At 46.8% G+C, this 20,442-nt stretch overlaps 1 protein-coding gene across 2 annotated transcripts in view; it reads right to left on the bottom strand.

The window, feature by feature from the left end:
- Positions 1-20,442, bottom strand: part of PRKN (parkin RBR E3 ubiquitin protein ligase) — a 1,360,680-nt gene that overhangs the window by 7,375 nt on the left and 1,332,863 nt on the right. For both annotated transcript variants that reach the window (XM_040448602.1, XM_040448601.1), the window contains exon 11: positions 1,850-1,967. In XM_040448602.1, coding sequence (XP_040304536.1) covers positions 1,850-1,967 — 118 coding nt within the window. The remainder of the gene's footprint in view (positions 1-1,849; positions 1,968-20,442) is intronic.

Genomic DNA, 20,442 nt, shown 5'->3' with positions numbered 1-20,442 from the left:
ACTGGCTGCTGCAGGGTATCAGACTGACCGTGAACGGGGTGGCCCAAAGTACAACTCTGAATATAGACTGAATGCCGCAGAGCAGAGGCGGGTTGTGCAATGATGGCCGGCAGGCAACAGGACGGCCATGCGATCGTGGGAGCAGGGCACACTCAAGAGGAGAATAACACCGCAGCTGCAAGTGTAGACACAGCATCGCGGAGCTGAGCGGGCCTCCCTCCGTGTCTTACAACGTATGACAGGGGTCACTTGTCCATTAGGACGGGATCAGGAAGGGCGGTCCTTCCGTCTGCCAGCTCTCCCCGGTGTCCCTGTAGGCACGGTGGCCTCCAGCATTTATGAGGAGGCACGGGTGTGACGGGGTGTGTAAGGAAGGAAGAGCAGCCCCTCTTGGGAGTTGATGCCTTGGGTTTGGAGCATCATCAGGGAGAGAACCGTTCGAGTGTGGCCCCTGTGATTCTAAGCCTGTTGACTCACGCAAACCAGGGTACAACTGTGGGCTCCTAAAAGACCGCCTGCAGTTAATGTCAGCTAATCCAGCGGCATCCCCAAAGTTTCAGTTCACGTTCTCAAAATTTAGAGAGGAGTTGGTAGAAGGCCAAAGGAATACCTCTATTGAGAAACAGATTCACGCGAAGGATACTCTACTAAAGGGGGCAAGTGTCGTAGTAACGTCAAGGACTAAATGTCCCACAGCAGGGATGGGGACATCAGAGCCCAGAGTGTGTGCTGCCATTGAAAGGTACACAAGTGGGTGTGAGGAGGAAAAAAAGAATATCATGGCCAAAAGAAGTGGGAACCTGTCCATTAAACAAAATTAAACAGATTTCTTTTACAGAAGGAAGTCTGGATTGCCAATGTATATTGTGAGCGGGTATAATAAGAATAGCTTCCTTATGCGAGTCCTGTGAGGGCTAAATGATGTGATAATTGTAAGGAACCTAGAACAAGCATAGAACAAATGCTCAATACAAGTTAATTGTGTTGTTGGTATTATCCAAGAGGGGGCTCTAGTAGGAATGACCTGGCAAATGTATTTGGCATGGGGACATTCCTCCTTTACCCACTGAGTGTCTCTAGACACCAGAATATTATGGGGGATACAGTGAGAAATACTGGACTAGGAAATATATATATATATATATATATATATATATATATATATATATATATATTTAAAAAATATATATATATAGTAAAACCTTGGTTTGCAAGCATAATTCACTCCGAAACATACTTTTAATTCAAAGCACTTGTGTATCAAAGTGAATTTTAAGAACCATTGGCTCAGTTGTGATCATGTGACATTCGGCATCACGTACGACTCGTATTGCAAAAGATATCGCTCATCTATCAAGCTAAACTTTATTAGAAATATTTGCTCATCTTGTGGAACACTAGCAGAACAAGTTACTCACAGTCCAAGGTTATATATATATATATATATATATATATATATATATATAGTAGACAACTTACCAGATACAAAGTGCCTAATATTATTAATAATAAATAATAATAAGGGTAATTAGGGTTTATGGAGTGCTTTCTCTATGCCAGGTACTTGGCCGAGTATCTGCCCTGCATGACGTCTCATGCTTCTACTATTGGGGGACACCTTCTATTTTCATCTCTATTTGACAGAGGAGGACCGTGGGCTTAGGCAGTTAAGAGACTTGATGTGGGACAGCGGAGAGATTTGCACTCTGGCCGACGGTTCCCAATTCCCTGAGTGCTGAACTATTATTCAGTTACACGTCCTCCCAGAATTCCTGGCTGTTATAACCACGCAGCTCATGTTCTCCAAGAAGCTCACCAAATCCTCACTTTTTCCGTAGCCCAGACTCACCATTTTTTTCAACTGGCACATGGCAACGGGGACAGGGCTTGGTGGTTTTCTTGATTGTTTCTTTAGAGGCCTCTTCCCACCGAGCTTGTTCCGCGGCCTTCTCGTCAACTCTGTAGGCCTGCGAATAAAGACAAAAAGAGTTGAAATTCGGATCTTTATGTCAGGGTTGAGGTTCCTTGAAACACCGATATGGGAACTTCTTCGAGACAGAAGTGTCTTCAGGCAGCACAAACACAAAGTCACTTGGCAAGTGGTGGACAAGGTTTGACATGGATGGGATATACTTCTCTTGGCATGGGCCCTTCGCTTGCAAGCTAAGAAAACACGGCTTGATTTTACAGTGCGAGATCCTCTCTTTTGTTGTTTTGAATAATTGTCATAAATAACATCTATCAGGTGTCCAATGTGCAGGCAGGGTGATCAGTGCTCTACAGACACTTCTTTGTTCGGTGCTTTGTCAGGAGAGTGTCCTTGCTTTTATTCTCCATCGAGGATCAAGGGAGTTACACGGTTGCCCAAAGCTGGAGAGTGGGACATTTAAATGTTCTTCATCTTGTTACCCTTCATTCTTGCACCTGGGGAATGGTCTTCTGTCTTCAGGAGCCAGAAGCAGGAAACAAAGTTGACGTGGCTGGGGATGCAGAGAGAGCCGGGAACAGCCCATGTGAGGACTCTGGGCTCAGGGGACATCTGCCCGGGCTCCCGTCCCAGCCGCAGCCGGGTGGGTGACTCTGAGACGCCCCTTCACCTCTCTGAAAGGTCTCATCTCTTAGATGGAAGTAAAAAAATGCCTAGTGCCTTTGGGGGTCTCAAGCACGGAGTGTGTTTCTTTGAAGGCGTGGGACTAGTATCTGACACGTGTCGTGAGGTGATGCTATGAATTACCTCGGGGTCTATCGCACGGCGAGCGCTCAGAAATGTTTGCAAACGCTGTTCACGCAGAGGACTGAGTCATCCCCGACCCTCAGCACAGGAGGAGGGGGCGTTTCATGCAACCACTGCAGACATTCATTCTGCTCCTGTCTAATCACTCAGACGCTGCTGTCTTTCCCGCTTACTTCGATATTGGATGACGTGTGCAGAAAAAGAATTGGTACGTTTTAAAAAGTGTTTATTTATTTATTTTGAGAGAGAGAGAAAGAGAGAGCAGGGGAGGGGGAGAGAGAGAGGGAGACAGAGAATCCCAAGCAGGCTCCGTGTTGTTAGCATAGAGCCCAACTTGGGGCTCGATCTCACGAACCACGAGATCGTGACCAGAGCTGAAACCAAGAATTGGACGCTTAACCAACGGAGCCACCCAGGCACCCCGTGGATTGGTACATTTTTGGATTCAGTACAAGACACGTGTATATTCAGTACAAGACACGGTCTATATCTAAAATATTTCAACATGTTAATCCAAATAGAATCCCTCCATTTTGGCTTCTATAGCATCTAAGCAAATTTTTTTGTCAGCATTCAAGTCATTTGGTTAACTTGTCATAATTATTTTAATATATTCCCAGAGCTAATTTACATGAAGAAACTATGAAAATTAACTCCTTACTAACTTTAAATATAAAGTAGGTAAGAAATCAAATACCAAAACATGCTCTAACACTCTGATATTACTCTAATAATAATGATAATGATAATACTCAACAAATTCATAACACTCGTTTTTACACGTTGACTCCCATCATTTCAGTTGCTTGTCATAATAACCTAGAGGAAACGGTGCGGTGTCTAATAAGTTAACAAACTCACAGATGAGCCCTCTGAGTGACAAAGGTCAGGTGCCAAGTTCAGGATGCTTACACTTATGCAGCAGCATCAGTGCCTCTCAAATGCAAAAATTTGGAAAACCTGAAAGATGGGAACTCAAACCAGCGGTGCTCACACACAAGTTCCTCGCCCATGACACTGTGCTTTGAGCATCAAACTCTGCCCAGCACCATCATGCGTGGCAGGTGGCAGGTTTTCTAGGTGGTGAGCATGAAGGCAAGAGCTAGTAGGTAGTCATCCTCTTATGGCCCCGGTGCAGGGAGGCACTTGGATCTAAGACGCCACGTCTGGGGAGTAGAACCCTCCGTCCCACGTTCGAATCCAACGTCCAGCCATTCACTGTCACATTCAAGATACTTTCGAAATGTTAAAGTGTTTCAGTCTTAATAAAGACACCAAAAGTAAAGGCAACAAAAGCAAAAATAAACAAGGGGGACTCTGTCAAACTAAAAGGCTTCTGCACAGCAAAGGAAACGTTCAGCGGAATGAAATGGGGTAAAATATTTGCAGATCAGATATCTGATAAGAGGTTAATATCCAAACTGTATATAAGGCTTCTAGAATTCAATAGCAAAAAAACCCAAGAAATCTGAGAAAAAAAAAATGGGCAGAGGATCAGAACAGACATTTTTCCAAAGAAGGCATGGTAAAAAGGTGCTCCACATCACGACTCACCAGGAAAATACAAATCAAAGCCACTGTGAGCTATTTACCTCACACTTGGTAGAATGGCTATTGCAAACAGATAAGAGATCCCAAGTGTTGGCGAGGATGTGGAGAAAAGGGAGCCTTGGGCACCGTTGGTGGGGATGTAAACTCGTGCAGCGGCTGTGGTTAGACAGTGTGCCGCCACTTGTGACCACACAGATACACCTTGGAGGCATTATGCTCAGTGAAATAAGTCCAAGAGAAAGACAAATACCATGTGATGTCACTTGTATGTGGAACCTGAACTTGAACTCGCGGCTACAGGGAATGGACTGACAGTGGCCAGGGGCGGGGTTCGGGAGAGAGGTAAGTCAAGGGGGTCACAAGGGACAAACTTTCAGTTATCAAATAAATGAATCCTGGGGATGTCATGTCCAGCATGATGACTATAGTTAACAATACTGTATTATATATTTGAAACTTGCTAAGAGAGCGGATCTTAAAGGCTCTTAGGAGAAGAAAAAGAATTGTCTACGGATGGTGATGGATGGTAACTAAACTCGTGGTAATCATTTCTCTGTCTATATATCAAATCATTATGCTGTGCACCTGAAACTAATATAACGTTATATTTCAATAACATCTCAAAAAAGAATGACGTATTCTGAGGTAAATAACTATGTTTGTACCTAACTTGCAGCATTTAGTGGTTTTTACTGTAATTCGCATGTACGTTTCTGTTGTTTCCAATAGAAAGCGAATTTGTCCAGGGCCAGGATCACGTTGGTATCTTCCTCCCACGACCAGGATCTGCCTGGCACCTGGTAGGCACTCGCGATGTTTCGGCTGAGTGACGAAGGAATGACACTAACACGATAAGCATCCAGGGATAAGGCCCCAAGAAGCCGGTGGGGCACGTGGGGTGCATCCTAATGACGGCCTTGCAGTGAAGCAAATTTCTTTCTGTGAACTAGCTATCCCATTCACAAAGGAGGCCTCCTTTATAACTCAGAGGGTGTCATGTGACTTGTCAATACTTTGTTAGGATAAAACAGAGTAAGTTTACTGGCTAAGAATAAGCACAGGTACTGAGAACTTCCTTTGGCCCCGGGATGATTTAATGATGACTCTGGCCGAGAGTGCAGGCCTGATAAAGATGTGGTCGATGACAGCAGTTGCAAGATGTAGTAAGTAGGTTTGTATCTTAAGTACACATCGTCCAGTCAGCTCAGATTCACCTGTGGGCCTAATCCTCAGTGATACATAGCAAACACCCCCTAACCCTACGCTCCAAGATTTTCTTTCTTAAGGTCCGGGAGCTCGTGTCTCTAAAGTGATGCTGTAAAATTGTTTGCGGGGGCATATAGATCAGAGAAATACACAGTTCTACTTAGTAAAAACTAATTTCAAAATTCTTTTCAGCACTATGGCTCGCTGTATAATAAGTGCAATTCTTCTCAGGTCTATGCACCTAAAAATGATGGATGAAATAATGGAAGAAAAATCTTTACCTAATGCATGGCTGATCTGGTGGGAGAATACAGGAAATCCCTGACGGCTGGAATAAGAAAGAGCAATTTTAAAAAGTTAAAAATAAATGGGGGTGCCCAGGCGGCTCAGTCGGTTGAGCATCTGACTTTGGCTCAGGTCGTCATCTCGCGGTTCTTGAGTTCAAGCCCCGTGTCGGGCTCTGTGCTGACAGCTCAGAGCCTGGAACCTTCTCTGGATTCTGTGTCTCCCCTCCTCTGCTCGTACTCTGTCTCTCAAAAATAAATAAGCATTAAAGAAATTTAAAAAAGAAAGAGAAAATCCTCTTGGGTAAAGGAGGGAGGAATCTGGGGTTTGCTATGGGGCTATATTCTTTGTCTCAGGGTGCCCAGAGCTGGGTCTTTACAGGCCCCGAGAGTATAGACTGGACAAAACCTGGACCGGAGCAGGGTGGAAGGTGGAATCAAATTTTCCCATTACACACATACAACCTAGACTCCGGAGGGGTGATATCCTCAGCTGATGGGAAAAAAATCTTCCCAGAAGAGAGAATTGGTAAAGAATTAATAAAGCTATGTGCTGGTCTCAGCCTTATGGTGAGGCGGGTTGGGGAGACAAAGTTTGAGAATTCCTAACCACCAAGCCTTACACCCAAGGTTTTGTGAAAAGAATGCATACTACCTGATTACCTGAAAAAAAGAACCCAAGCCAAGAAGTTAATTTGAAATACTCAGAATGCTCTGGTAGCATACCCATGAACCTCGCTGAAGCAGAACTATTTTCCATAGAGTACTGCACTTCATTTATTATTACTTTTTAATTTTTTTTAACGTTTATTTATTTTTTTATTTTTATTTATTTATTAAAAAAAAATTTTTTTTCAACGTTTATTTATTTTTGGGACAGAGAGAGACAGAGCATGAACGGGGGAGGGGCAGAGAGAGAGAGGGAGACACAGAATTGGAAGCAGGCTCCAGGCTCTGAGCCATCAGCCCAGAGCCTGACGCAGGGCTCGAACTCACGGACCGCGAGATCGTGACCTGGCTGAAGTCGGACGCTTAAACAACTGAGCCACCCAGGCGCCCCTGCACTTCATTTATTTACTTAAAAATTTTTTTAAATGTTTATTTGTTTTTGAGAGAGAGGGAGACAGAGAAGTAGGGGAGGGACAGAGAGAGAGGGAGACACAGAAACTGAAGCAGGCTCCAGGCTCTGAGCTGTCAGCACAGAGCCTGACGTGGGGCTCGAACCCATCGACTGAGAGATCATGACCTGAGCTGAAGTCGGACGCTTAACTGACTGAGCCACCCAGATGCCCCTAGATTAATGCACTTTAAAAAGCCAAACTTCAAAAACAAAATCATGCAAATAAAATTCCAAAAAGCCTGAGATCACACAAAAAAGTTGCAACTATAGGAGAAAACAAACTATCATGAGTGAAAGTGACAGAAATATAAAACTGAAGAACCTGACCAACAAAGGTGTGGATACTGGAACAATCAGATACAGAATACAAAATAAATATATTTGATATGCTCAACACCTAAAGGATACAAAGTGTGGTAAAGGCATCAGAGACTATCATGATTAACCAGGCACATTTGGAAAAGACACATACTTCTTTGTTTCGTGCATTTCTTGCTGAACACAAAGAAACTAATGATTAGAATTAGAAACTCACTTGATGAATTACATAGCAAATTAGACACAAATGTGGGGTAACTCGTGAACCGGAAGATAAAACTGAAGAAATAACCCAGACTGCAGATCAGAGGCAAAACGTGAAAAGTAGAGTGAGAATCAGTGCGGACAGTGAAAAGGTAGAACACTTCTCTAGAGTTCTAGACAGAGAGAAATAGGAGAAGTGTTTGTACACAGAGTGGCAAAGAAAACAGATTATCTACAAAGTAACAGTTATTCTGACAGCTGATTTCTTGACCCCTGGATGCCAGCAGACAGTAATAGAATGTCTTCAAAGTACTGAGAGAACGTCAGCCTACTTAGAATCTTCTACAGGCAAAATTAATTTTCAAAGTGAACATTAATAAAAATACTTAGAGACGTAAGATACAGAGGATTTCTCACCAACAGACCTTCACTAAAGGAACAGCTACATAGGATAAAGTCCAAAGGAAGAGCTGACTCACAAGAAGGAACTGTGAGCAGGGGCGCCTGGGTGGCTCAGTTGGTTAAGCCTCCGGCTTCAACTCAGGTCATGATCTCACGGTTTGTGGGTTTGAGCCCCGCGTCGGGCTCTGTGCTGACAGCTCAGAGCCTGGAGCCTGCTTCAGGTTCTGTGTCTCTCTCTTTCTCTGCCCCTCTCCCACTTGTGCTCTGTCTCTCTCTGCCTCTCAAAAATAGACAGTTAAAAAAATTTTTTTTAAATAAGGAACTGTGAGCAAAGAAAATGGTCATATGCGGATAAATCAAAGCAAATACTGACTATACAAAACTATCAAAATCATGTTCCATTGGCTGGTTTTAAAAAACCAAGGTAGAACTAAAATGCTAGACAAGAATTGCATGTAAGTAAAAGGATTAAGTGGCTCTAAGGTGCTTATGTTATTTAGGCTGAGAGTCATGGACTTTGTTACACTGATATATGTTTACATTTCTAGTGTAATCATTAACAGAAAAGAGAGAAAGCACTTGGCTTCTAAACAAGAAAAAAATTAATGGAAACAGCAGACCAACGAAAAGTCAAAGAGAAGGCAAGAAATGGAAGTATAGAAATATAGAAAGATACGGAAAGTATAAAATAAAGTGGCCGAAATGACTGCAAATGCATCCGTACCCACAGTGATGTGAAGTTGACGGTAATCTAGAGAAACGGTAGGTAAACAATGTCCCACGGGCCACGTCTGGTTTGCCACGGTGCTGTAGATAACGTTTTATTGGAACAGCCATGTTCATTCACGTACATATTGCCTAGGACTATTGGCAGAATTCTGCTGCAAGCATTTGCAGGACTGAGGACTTGCTTCCTGACTGGCTGTCAACTGGGACTCATCCTCAGCTTCCAGAGGCTGCCTGCATCCCCTGGTTCTTGGCTCCCTTCGTCAACAGTAGCGGTGGATGGAGTCCTTCTCACGCTCGAATCTCTCCTGCCTCTTCGTCTGCCCCATCTCTCTGACTTCATCTGGGAAAGGTTTCCTTCTTTGGACCCACTGATTATCTAGGACTCACTCCTTAATCGCGTTTGCACAGTCCCTTCTGACAAGGCACCATATCCCCAGGGGTCAGTGAGTCGGGTATGGGCAACTATCTATTATGAGGGGCCATTACTTGACCTACCATACTTGCCCCTGGTCTAGAGTGGGCTTCTCAACTTTTCTCTTTTGTACCATGGTTCCCTTTGGCAGTCTTTGGACTTCTCAGAATGTTCTAATATAAAATTCAGAGGATGCCAGCTATCTTGAAATATGGTTGTTAAATAATAAAATAATTTTTGACGTAACGCTGTATGGGTTTTGTTGTTGGGAACACATTAGTTAGCAGGATCCAGGGGTTGATGTAAAGTTACCATTATTCTGAAATTGTGATGAGTGTAAGTGATACTTTAGGTTATCTGTAACAACTGTAACATGATATGAAAACAGATTGCTCCCAAACGTCTGTGTATCCAACATCCCGGGCCCAAGGTCCCTCCAGATAGGGTACTGCGAACTCACACCCGGAGTAACAAAATACTTCTTGTGTAACCATTCGCACGTGAGCCTGAACTGATTTGGATCTGGCTGTCCGCCTGGGATACCTGAGCGGGCTGGGAGGTAGGTAAGGAGGTTTTGATTCACGGGAGAAGAGGGAAAAGGAAAACGCCAGAGCAACAATTTCTGTTTTCATCTTTTGGCTTTTGCTTTGTCGTTTCCTTTACAGACTCCGGGTTTTGGAGAGTTTTGCGCATGGCAGAAAGCACATCCCTTCCTTATTTTAAACGTGTGTACAGTTTCTGCAGTATTAGAAATACTGAAAATTTGATTACTTATCCTAGGGACCAGTTAGGATCTGGAGCGTTAGGTTGGCACCGCCTGGGCTAGGCATGGGCTACTGCAAAGGAACTTTCCCAAGACGCCGAGGGGGAGAAAAGCCCTAGGCAGACCAGTGGGCGGCACCGATAGGGGAGGCGGGGTGGGCACAGAGGACAGACTTCTCATATTGATAGGGCGACCATGTGGCCTTGTTTGCCTTGTGTATCAGACGTCATTGTATTCTGATGCTCTGACATCTGGGGCCTCACTGACACCCGAGAGACCACCCCTCCCAGGGCTAGCTAATTCCTGGAGATAGATGGGAGCATGCTGCTCATACGCAAACCAGCCAATCCGGAGCCCATACCCCAGCTGTCTCCTCTGCTGGGCTCCCACACTCCTGGCCACCGTGTCCTATCCTAATCACACCTGGGCCAGCTAGGCACCAGGCAACTAGGGATGGTTCTTGCACCCCAGATCTCATGAAATCGTTCAACCGAGCTGATCCAAAGCCCGCTTTCCCTGCCTCACCCATTCCTTCGCATGGAAACCACCAAAAGCTCTTGTCCACGCTTCCCCTGCTCCCTGTGCCTCCTGACCAGCCCTGGGGCTTCCCTATGTGGTCCCGCAGGGTGTCACCTGCCCTCCTCTCGGGATCTGTGAGTAATAGACTATCTTTTCCATGGCAGTCATTTCCTAATCTGCTGGGCTTCATATTCCTGAGTTAAATAAAACCTGTCTTTTAGAACACCTAAGATAAAACCGGTGTATATCTAATGTCCCAGCAAAATTACTAAAATGCCCTTCTATCTCAGAAGTATCCTGGTTTGGATGATAGGTCATTGGGTGTTGTGTTCATTAACGATTAGCAGGTTAGCAAGCAGGTTGTTTTTATATAACGAGAGGTACCATTTGTTGAGAACCTACTGTGTGCAAAACGCATTGTTTCTATCACCTTTAATCCTTGTAATAACCCCACAGGTAATACAGTGCAAATGCTATCCTTATTTTGCAGATGAAGAAAATGAGCCCGGAGAGGTTATATCGCCTCCCCAAGGAGATATAGATGGAAACGCAGACCTAAGTCTGTTTGCTTCCTGAGCGTCCACGTTCCCACCACGGTGTGGTCATTCAGAAGCCAATGCCGAACCACAGGCACGTCTGGAGCATGAGGACGGCTTTAGGTGTGAAACACGGGGCGGCAGGGGGGCAAGCTGTCACCGACACTGGCCAGTCAGACCTTGCATGACAGTGGGGACACTTATAAGATTGAGGGGTGAGGCATGGGAAGAAGACGTGATATGGGGGAAGGACGAGTTGCGGGCACATGGCGTGTCCACTCACTGGCTGGCCAGCCCGGTAGAGAGGCCCAGGAGGCAGCTGGAGGTGTTGGAAGAAAGCCCAGGGACCCACGGTGGGGGTGGGGGCAAGAGATCTCAGTGCCCGCTCTTCAGAGAGATGCCTGAAGCTATGTGGATGCCTTAGGAGCACAGGCGAGACGAGATGCCAAGGACACTTGTGGAGATGCCCACGTTCAATGATCTGAGCCAAGAGGAGGAAGCCTGGGGCTGGAGGAATTAGCCAGCACCTTAGCAACAAGGCCAAATGGGGATTGTGTGAAATGTTTTTTAGTTCCATGCTCGAGGAGTTTCTGATATGTCTGCTCTCTCTTGGGAGAGGTCGCTCTGACTACCTACCTACCGCCGCTTAGGGCCCAGGTGTTTTATAGCCTTGAAAAATTAGAAGTTAACTCGTAGAAAATTGCTAAGGTAGGATTTTTCTTTTTTTCTTTCTTTTTCTTTTCTTTTCTTTTCTTTTCTTTCTTCTTTCCTTCCTTCTTTCTTTTTCTTTCTTTCTTTCTTTCTTTCTTTCTTTCTTTCTTTCTTTCTCTTTCTTTCTTTCTCTTTCTTTCTTTCTCTTTCTTTCTTTCTTTCTTTCTTTCTTTCTTGGTGGCAGAGGTTACTTCCCTCCCTTCCCCCACCCCAGGGCATTAACTAGTTTGTGTATAACTTAGAAACAGCATTTCAACGTCCTTTCCCAATAAGCAATAGGGCATTCCATTCCTCAAATGCTCATGGAGGCAGCTCTCTTTCTCGTCCCTTTGCTGGTTTTTCTGCTGAGTGCATGGAGAAGACTTCACTCGGTGTGGGCTAACACAAAACTGTGTTAGGAGTCGTGCCGAGACACCGTGAAGTTGTGGGTTTGCAGTCTGCAGTGAGCAGGTGCAGAGGGGAGGGAAGGGAAGCCGGGTCCTCTGGGATCTTGGAGGCCAGGAGGGAAGGGTTTGGAGAAGAAATGGTGACAGTTTCTATTGCATCAGGAAGGGTGCTCTCTGTGTCAGGGGCTTAATGGTGATCTTTTTTTTTTTTTTTAATGTTTATTTATATTTGTGAGAGAGAGAGAGAGAGAGAGAGGAGAGAGAGAGAGAGAGAGAGAGAGAGAGAGAGGAATGGGCAGAGAGAGAGAGATGGAGACAGAATCCGAAGCAGGCTCCAGGCTCTGAGCTGTTAGCACAGAGCCCAACGTGGGGCTCGAACTCACAAGCTGGGAGGTCATGACCTGAGCCAAAGTCGGATGCCCAACCAACTGAGCCACCCAGGCACCCCGATGGCGATCTTTAAGTTAGCAATTGTAGCCTCCCTAAAAGGCAGGTTTTGTTATCAACTGTCTCTGCTGAAGAAACCACAGCTTCAAGAGACGGCAGAACGTGCCTGAGGTCACGCAGTCTGTGAGCAGCAGAATCGGAATGTAAACCCTGAGCTCTCTGATTTCATACCCTCACGCTCTTGGAACTATAATCACTAGATGTCACCTGCTACAAAGAGGACTAGGGGACTGGAGGCCGTGACGAGGTCATGGAGTACTTCTACTCGCAACCAACAGGCAAGAGGGAGAAACCTTGGCTTCCGCTGCCACGGCCACGGAGCCCCACTCGCCTGCTTCCTTCAGCACCGTTGTCTGTTCTGCCATCACTGTCTTCTGTCTGGCTCTCCCTTCTACGTGGCCTGTTGAAATGGTTCTCAGAGGGGACAGGGGTGAGTCCCCAGCTGCCGAAGCCGATGCCTTCTCTTTGTCCTTATCACCTTGAAGCATTGCACGGTGCCTTACACTCCTGGGCTTCCTTCCTCCTGGGCAGAACAGAGTCCCCCAGAAGGCCCTCGGGAAGCCCACGCCCGCACAGCAAAGTTACTCCTGTTGCTTCCTGGCTCACCCGCTGGATCCACAAGGGGGGGGGGGGCAGCCAGAGACTCACCTCACTGCTTCGGCTCTAACCGACACTTATTTCTAAGCCATGAAACAGTCCTGGAGCATCCTTCAAGAGGTCCATCTGTGCCCAGGTGACAGTCTGTGTTAGACCTTTGACCGTCAATTCCCGGGGGAAAAGGCTGTTGTTATCAAGCCCTTTTTACTGACATGAGCCCATCTTGGCTTAGCATCCTTTAGGAGTGTCTTTTTTTGTCGTTCATTTATTTATTTTGGGGGGAGGGGCAGAGAAAAAGAGAGGCAGAGAGAGAATCCCAAGCAGGCTCCATGTTATCAGTGCAGAGTCAGACGCAGGGCTCCAACTCACAAACTGTGAGATCATGACCAGAGCTGAAATCAAGAGTGGGATGCTTAACTGACCGAACCACCCAGGCGACCTGGGAAACATATTTTTGAGAAGCTGCATACACTAAGACCAGACTCTCATGTTTCAGGAGTATCTTTAATACTGCTGTTCAAATCCATCTGGAATGATTGTAAGTGGTGGCCAGGTGCCCACTGCTTCAGGGTCACGGAGGGATTTAAAAAAAAAAAAGATTCTTGAGCTCACACCCTGAAGATTTGCGTTCAGCAGGTTTGGATTTGAATCTTTAAGAACACCGTGGGGAGTTGTGAGGTGTAGGGAGGTTTGAGGACCATCTCCCTCGGTTGGTAGGGTAAGCTTTTTCTCTGTTATGAGTTCAGTTGTTGAGCTACAAAGCAGTGGCTGGTGTTGCTGGGAGGTGAAGGTTTTGTTGTGATTCAGCGTTATGGCTCTACGTGCGATTAGCTGTGTCTCGTATGGGGCATTGCAACAATTAGGTTAATTGCATAGGCCTGCTTATTGCTTATTGCTTACCCATCATGAGAAGGAATGGTGTGTGTGTGTGTGTGTGAAACAGGGGTGGGAGCGGAATGTCTTCTGTCTTACATATTAGATGGCTAAAGACAGCAATTTCCTGCATTTTCCTATATGTCTTCCAAGTTGCATTAGTGAGGTGAAATGTTGGCCTGATACCTGATCTGTGGCTCAAAAGAGGACGATGGTTTTTGTTCACGCAGTGAAAATTTGTAAGTGAATATTTAGAGGTGTCTGTGTCAGAGGTAGTGGTTCAGAGTGGGGCTTTGAAGTTATCATGCCTGAGTTAAGCCCCAGCTTCGTTTTTTTACTTGCTGTGTAACTGGACAAGTGGCCAAACTCGGTGTCTGCTCATCCCTAAGTGTGAAGAATGTGGTACCTACCTCACAGGGTTGGTGTGGGCCAGTACGATAAATGGGCAAAGGGCTTAGTACAAGGCCCGGTACCCCTGAATGCTAACTTCCTGCTTCCTCTCATCATGATCGTCATTATTTTGCCATCACTGTCACCATCATCATCACCTTCACCACCATCATCATCACCTCCATCATCCTCACCCTCCTTATCATCACCATCATCTCTGGCTTATAGAGGTGGGAATATCAGACTATGCGAGTTTGTATAAACTATAAAGGCTGCTGAAGGTCTGGATTGGCCTTAAGTCTCCTTTGAAAAATACAGGTAAATCAAAGCGTCCTTAGAGAGGTTTTAAAATTTGTGCCGAGGGGTTGTTGCTAATGTATACGTAAGTTAGAACAACTTGAGAGACTACTGTTCACGTGCATTTTCTCTTTCCTGCTTTAGGAAACGTATTTGTTACACCTGTTTAGCCAGCACTTGGAAAAAATTAAATCCCAATTCTAAAAGTCAAGAACAAACCTATTTTCCAAAAAGGATTAGATTGTCATTAATCACCGAAAACACAGTTGGTTCAGTTCAGATGGGAATGTTTGCAGGTGAATGCCAGCTTTGAAGTGTCATCACTTTTCTCATCAAAATCGAATGCCCAGGTAACGTCCCTTGCCACCTCCTTACTGACAACTCCCACCTCTGCAGACAGCGGCCCTCCCAACTTTCCCAGAGTCCCAGCAAAGTCTAACGGATGTTCTCCTTGACGACCTCTTCTTGTGAGCGGCCCGCCCCCTGCTGGTGAGTCAGAATACTGTAGTACCTTTCAGGCACAGGATGTCAACAAAATTGTTTTTGTTCTCACATTTTAAAAACTATTGCTGTCTCTTTGGGGGGAATACATATACACATTATTATTAATATTACACAATTTCAAATTAGAAAATAAATAGGTTAGAATTAATTTCTATATATTTATTATATATCTACAAATACAGATGTAGATTGCACATACACATATATTTGGAAAGAACTCGTTGGAGTACTAATATGTAATAGAGTGTCTGGCCGAAGGCTGTATAGGCTACTAGGCTCCACTCTCATCACTAAGTTCTAAATTTCACAGGCCACACTTTAAAATGAAATTTAGAAGAATTTTTTTTAATGTTTATTTTTGAGAGGGGGGGAGGGGCAGAGAGAGAGGGAGACCCAGAATCCGAAGCAGGCTCCAGGCTCCGAGCCGTCAGCACAGAGCCCGACGCGGGGATCGAACCCACAAACCGTGAGATCATGACCTGAGCCGAAGTGGGACGCTTAACTGACGGAGCTGCCCAGGCGCCCCTAACTTGTATTTTTGATAACGAAGATCTGTAGGTCATGGCTGGGTTAGGTAAGTAATTACTAGAATTATCAACATAGACAGGAGTTTGAATATGGGAGCACCACTAATACAAAGGGGAAGCCAGAGCAGAGCACATAGCTTGTGCTCTGTGCAAAGTGAGGCTATGCGGGTACAAAGCAGACCATTCTTTTTCTTAGGGCTGACACAGAGATCTATTCATTCAGTAAGCAAGTATTGGGTGCCCACGATGTACCAGGCACTGTCCCAGGTTCTAGAGATGCACTAGGAAACACAAGAGATGACAGCAAACCAAAATGTCCCTGTCGTGTGGCGCTTACGTTAGCACAAGAGTCATCCTCTTCGGACGCGTTGGCATCACCTGGTCGGCTCCCTGAAACACAGACAGCCACACATCCTCCCCCAAAAGTGCCAACCTCGTCTCTGAATCAGGTGTGGGGTGGGGCCCGAGAGCTTGGGATTTAACACATCCCTGGGTGACGTTCATGCTGCGGTTCCGTGGACCAGCCTCTGAGAAGCCGCTGGCAGAATGTATGCGCTGCGGTCTGCACAGACAGAATGGATTCAGGGCGTGTGGCCCCAAAGTCCCCCCCCCCATCTTATGTAATCCTGTAGGGATGGGGATGGATGTGGAAAGAATGACCTCATCCAGCTTGCACTGTGATATGTCAGGCTCCGAGCTAGGCATCATGCATTCGTTATTTCAAGAAATCTGCCTGGTTTTACAACATCATATTACAGATGAGGGAAGCATGGCTTTGAGAGATTACATGGTTCACTTAATAAATTATTACAACTAATGTCTCAGTCAAGGTTCCCCAGGGAAACAGAATGAATAGGATGTGTATATATAATATGTAACATGTAACATGTAACATGTAACATGTAATATGTAATGTACGGATTTATTTTAAGGAATTGGCTCTTGGGATTGTTTGAGCTGGCCAGTTCAGTACTTGTAGCACAGGCTGGCCTCCTGGGAACTTGGGCAGAGTTTCTGTTACAGTCTTGAGGCAGAATTCCTTCTTATCTGAAAAACCTCAGTCTTTGCTCTGAAGACCCTCAACTGATTGGATGAGGCTCACCTGCGTTTCGGGCATCCCCTTTACGGAAGAAATAAACAAATACCTAGAAATGCGGCCTTGACCAAATCTAAAAATACCTTCACGGCAGCAGCTAGACCAGCGTCTGACCAAGCAGTGGGGCTCCCCTGCCCAGCTAAGCGCCACAGTCATGGAAAGTAACCGCAACCGCCTGTCATGGCTGCGACTTTTTCGAGACCAGATCCGTTGGACTACAAAGCCATTTTGCCTTGCCTGGGATTCCTCATGGAACAAGGCCAGGCAGACGAGCGGCACAAGTGGTTCTTACAGAGGAAAAGGACATGAAAACTGGGCAAAGAGCAGGAGCACCTGAAGCGTGCTGCCCCCCTTCGTGCTCGCATTTGGCACCTGCTTGGTTTGCGCGGAGGTGATCGGGTAGAGCAGATGAACCATTTTCCCCACGAGTGGTCAACAAGCCTCCTGCGGATGACCACACCTATCTCCCCTCGTTTCTCATCTATCAACGAGTGAAGGATTTACGGGAGCCGGTAGTCAGTTCTCCCGTGGGACCCATCCTCTGGTCCTCCTGGCCCCGGGGGCCGTGGAGAAAGTGGCAAAGGGTCCTCGTTTCCCGGTCATTTGCAGGTGGCCACCGGTTCTTGCAAAATACCGGCTCCCTTAAGGATGTAGCGCCATCTGGTGGAACAGAGGGGCTCTGCAGGTGCTTCCCTCTTGCTGGAGAGGAAATCCAGGCGGGCTGGCCTGGGCTTGTTCTCCTGGGTGGAGATAAAATAGTCTCTGGGGTGTGTGGGTCTGTGGGGTGCATGGTGTATGTGGGGCGTGTGGGATATGTGGGATGCGTTGTGGTGTGTGTGGGGAGGGGTGGGGGCGGCGTGTGGTATATGGGTATGTGGGGGTGTGTGTGGGTGAGTGTTTGTGGGGGTGCAAGGTGTGTATGTCGGGAGTCTGATGCATGTGTAGTGTGTTTAGGGGGCTGGGGTGTTGTGCGGTGGATGTGTGTGTGGGATGTGCACGTGGGGGTGTGTGGTGAGTACATGGGATGTGTGCATGTGTGAGTTTCTGTCTGTCACACAAGATGCAGACTTGCAAATGAGGGTGAAGACTTTACATTTGGCCCTTTTCTAGCAAACTGGCCAGGATTCCATCCCAGCCCCTCCTGGATCCAGCACCCTAGAGGTAGCCCCCTGTTCAGGCGAGCCTGCCCTGCTCCCGGAGGTGTTCCCAAGCCCGGGGAAGGTCGGGGACTCGGGGCAGCTGTCCGGCTGGGGCTGGGGTATGAGAGCTCAGGTAGCCTGGAGAATTGTGTCCCCCAGTGTCGACACCAGGCGGGAAGGGGCTGGGGCGGCTTCTGGAGAGGAGGGGAGAGGCCCCATGGGAGGGGCTGAGCCCCAGGAAGTGCTGCATCCGGGCTCAGTGTGGGCTCTTCCTACAGTGACAGCCCCAGACGAGAAGGAAATAGTCTGAAGGACAGGAGGGTCCTTGGAGAGACAGGGACATAGTCTGTGTGGTAAGGGTCTGCCTCCCGGTCGTGTCAGAGTGTGTGTGTGTGTGTGTGTGTGTGTGTGTGTGTGTGTGCATGCCCGGTGTGTGCGCATGCCTTCATTTGGCCTCTGGTGTTGTCTTTCATTTTCTTTCTCTGTAATGCCTGGTATTTTTAGCATTCAGCCTTAAAAATACCCAAAGCCCAAGTGTGACCATTTTGTAGTACTTTACAACTTATAAAATGATTCACATACATTCTCATTTCATTATTTATAGCGCAGTAGAGCTTGCTGGCCCCATGTGGCAGATGAGGAAAAAAATGCTGTTAGAATTTGGGTGACTTGCCTGGAAATGGAGAAAACCGGAGCCCGTTCTTCAGTGTACCAGCCCCGCTCCCCCAGAGCCTACCTTTCACGTGCTGAGCACTGGGGAAATGGGCTACCGAGGGCTGGGGGAGGGGAGGGCCCCTCCTCAGCAACTTTCCAGGAGTGACACGCTGGGACGCACCTGCATAGACCGCAGATGCATCCCAGCCATTTGAGTCCGCGAGGCCATTCGCATCCGCGAGGCCATGAGGCTGTACGTCCAGACCCTAGGGCTTCAGGGAGGTGGTGATCAATCAAGCTGTTTTGCCTAAACCAACACGTGATTCCGAACTACACTCCTAAATAACCGGGACCTGCACCTCGGGGAGAGTAAGTTTCATCCGGTTCCCAGTTCTGGGGCGGCACTTGTGCAGAAGTAGTAAATGGCCGAGAGATGAGGGCGATGAGATACAGAGGCAAAATATATCCAGGACTCCAGCCTCTCCAGAGCCTCCTTGTCTCATTCTCCACCACAGGGAGGCCCCCGCCCAGCCCCTGGCTGTAAACCCTAGGGGGTTGGGGTAGGGATCGTGGCTGGGGGGCCAGCGACTGGACACTATTAATCTTGTGGCTTATCCTTGGCTCCCGCCTCCGCATCCGCTCTAAGGCACTCTATGCATCCATTCCTTGGTGGGCTGTTCACCTGTGCTCAACGTCCAAAGTGAGGGCTCTGTCCCTGCACACTCTCTGCTCTTCCTCCAGTGTTTCCTCCTCCAGGTAAGGGCACCACCCTCCGCCCAAGTTAGAAATCCAGGCATTGACCAGAACTGTTGTTTCTCTCGTTGCCAAGGTCCACGGACCCTACCTCCAACACCCCCTCTTTTTCTCCTAAGGGGCTGTTCCTGACAGTGCTTCCCAAGTCCCTCCTGCGTGCAAGTCTCAGGGACTGTTTCCCTGGGAACCTGACCTATGACAGTTGGTACGAGGAGTGGTCCTAGAACACAAATTCTAAAATGGGAGGCGGGGAGGTGGTGGAGGTAGAGACCCAGCAGGTGGTGGCCACAAAGGGGGCCTACTGGTGGCAGATGAGCACTGGCCGCTTGGAGGGGGTCCAGAGCTGCAAAGGGCTATGCAAACAGTCTCTGCCACGGAGCCAGGGTATGCAAGGTTTCTGTGGCGGGAAAAGACGTCACGCGGAGCTTATTGCAATCACAGTGATTCACGGTGATGGCATCTAGGGCCCTGCAGCCGAAAGTAATGCACCATTTGGAAAAAAGCTCCCTGGCACGCTCCTGACCTGTGGGGCTGGTCTAAGCAGCAATCCTTTCGATAGCAAACGGTCAAGTTCGGTAGTTGTGGCTTTAGTATGGTATGAAACTAGGGGCCTGGACCATTGGGGACGAAAGGGGTACGAAAGCCTGGCCCCTCTGGGATGCAGAACAACTCTGAAGGATCGCCCCAGCTCGTCTTTTCCGTCTCAGATTTCATTTCTTCCTGTGACCAATTCCTTGAATGTCTCAGAAGACTAAACGTTATAGCATCCCCAACTTCCCGATTCTGCCTCTCAGCATACGATATTTTAATTGTTAGTTTTTTTTTATGTCACTAGAGTATAAACTGCATAAGATTGGGTGGTGCTCTATTTTGTTTAATGCTGTATTCAAAATACCTGTAGTCTTAATGGTACAGAGTAGATTTTATATAAGTATTTACTGGATATCCCTCTTTTTTCTCGTTTTTATTGATTATAAGGAATTAAGACAGCCAAAATAAAATTCCAAGTCATGTAACAGGTGTAACACAAAGGTTGGAGACAAAATTCTACCTGTAGATAGATGTGTTTAATTTTTATGGAGTTAGCTCTCAACACTTAAAAATAGGGATATTTAACATAAACACATGAGTTTCGAACTACTGAAAAATTAATCAATTTGGAAAATCTGGTAATGTTGGCCCCCCATTTCTACTTGGCCAGATTGGCTGGAGCCATGTGCTTCCAATTTTGCACAGACCACCCCACTCCCTCCCCTCCTCCGACATAGGCTAAGTGCAATTGTGTTTGCA

This window comes from Herpailurus yagouaroundi, unplaced genomic scaffold (assembly GCF_014898765.1).
Source record: "Herpailurus yagouaroundi ecotype Mexico unplaced genomic scaffold, PumYag 198, whole genome shotgun sequence".
In the NCBI taxonomy this organism is placed as follows: Eukaryota; Metazoa; Chordata; class Mammalia; order Carnivora; family Felidae; genus Herpailurus; species Herpailurus yagouaroundi.
The sequence above is the reverse complement of the archived record's forward strand: the minus strand, read 5'-3'. Positions and strand labels throughout refer to the sequence as shown.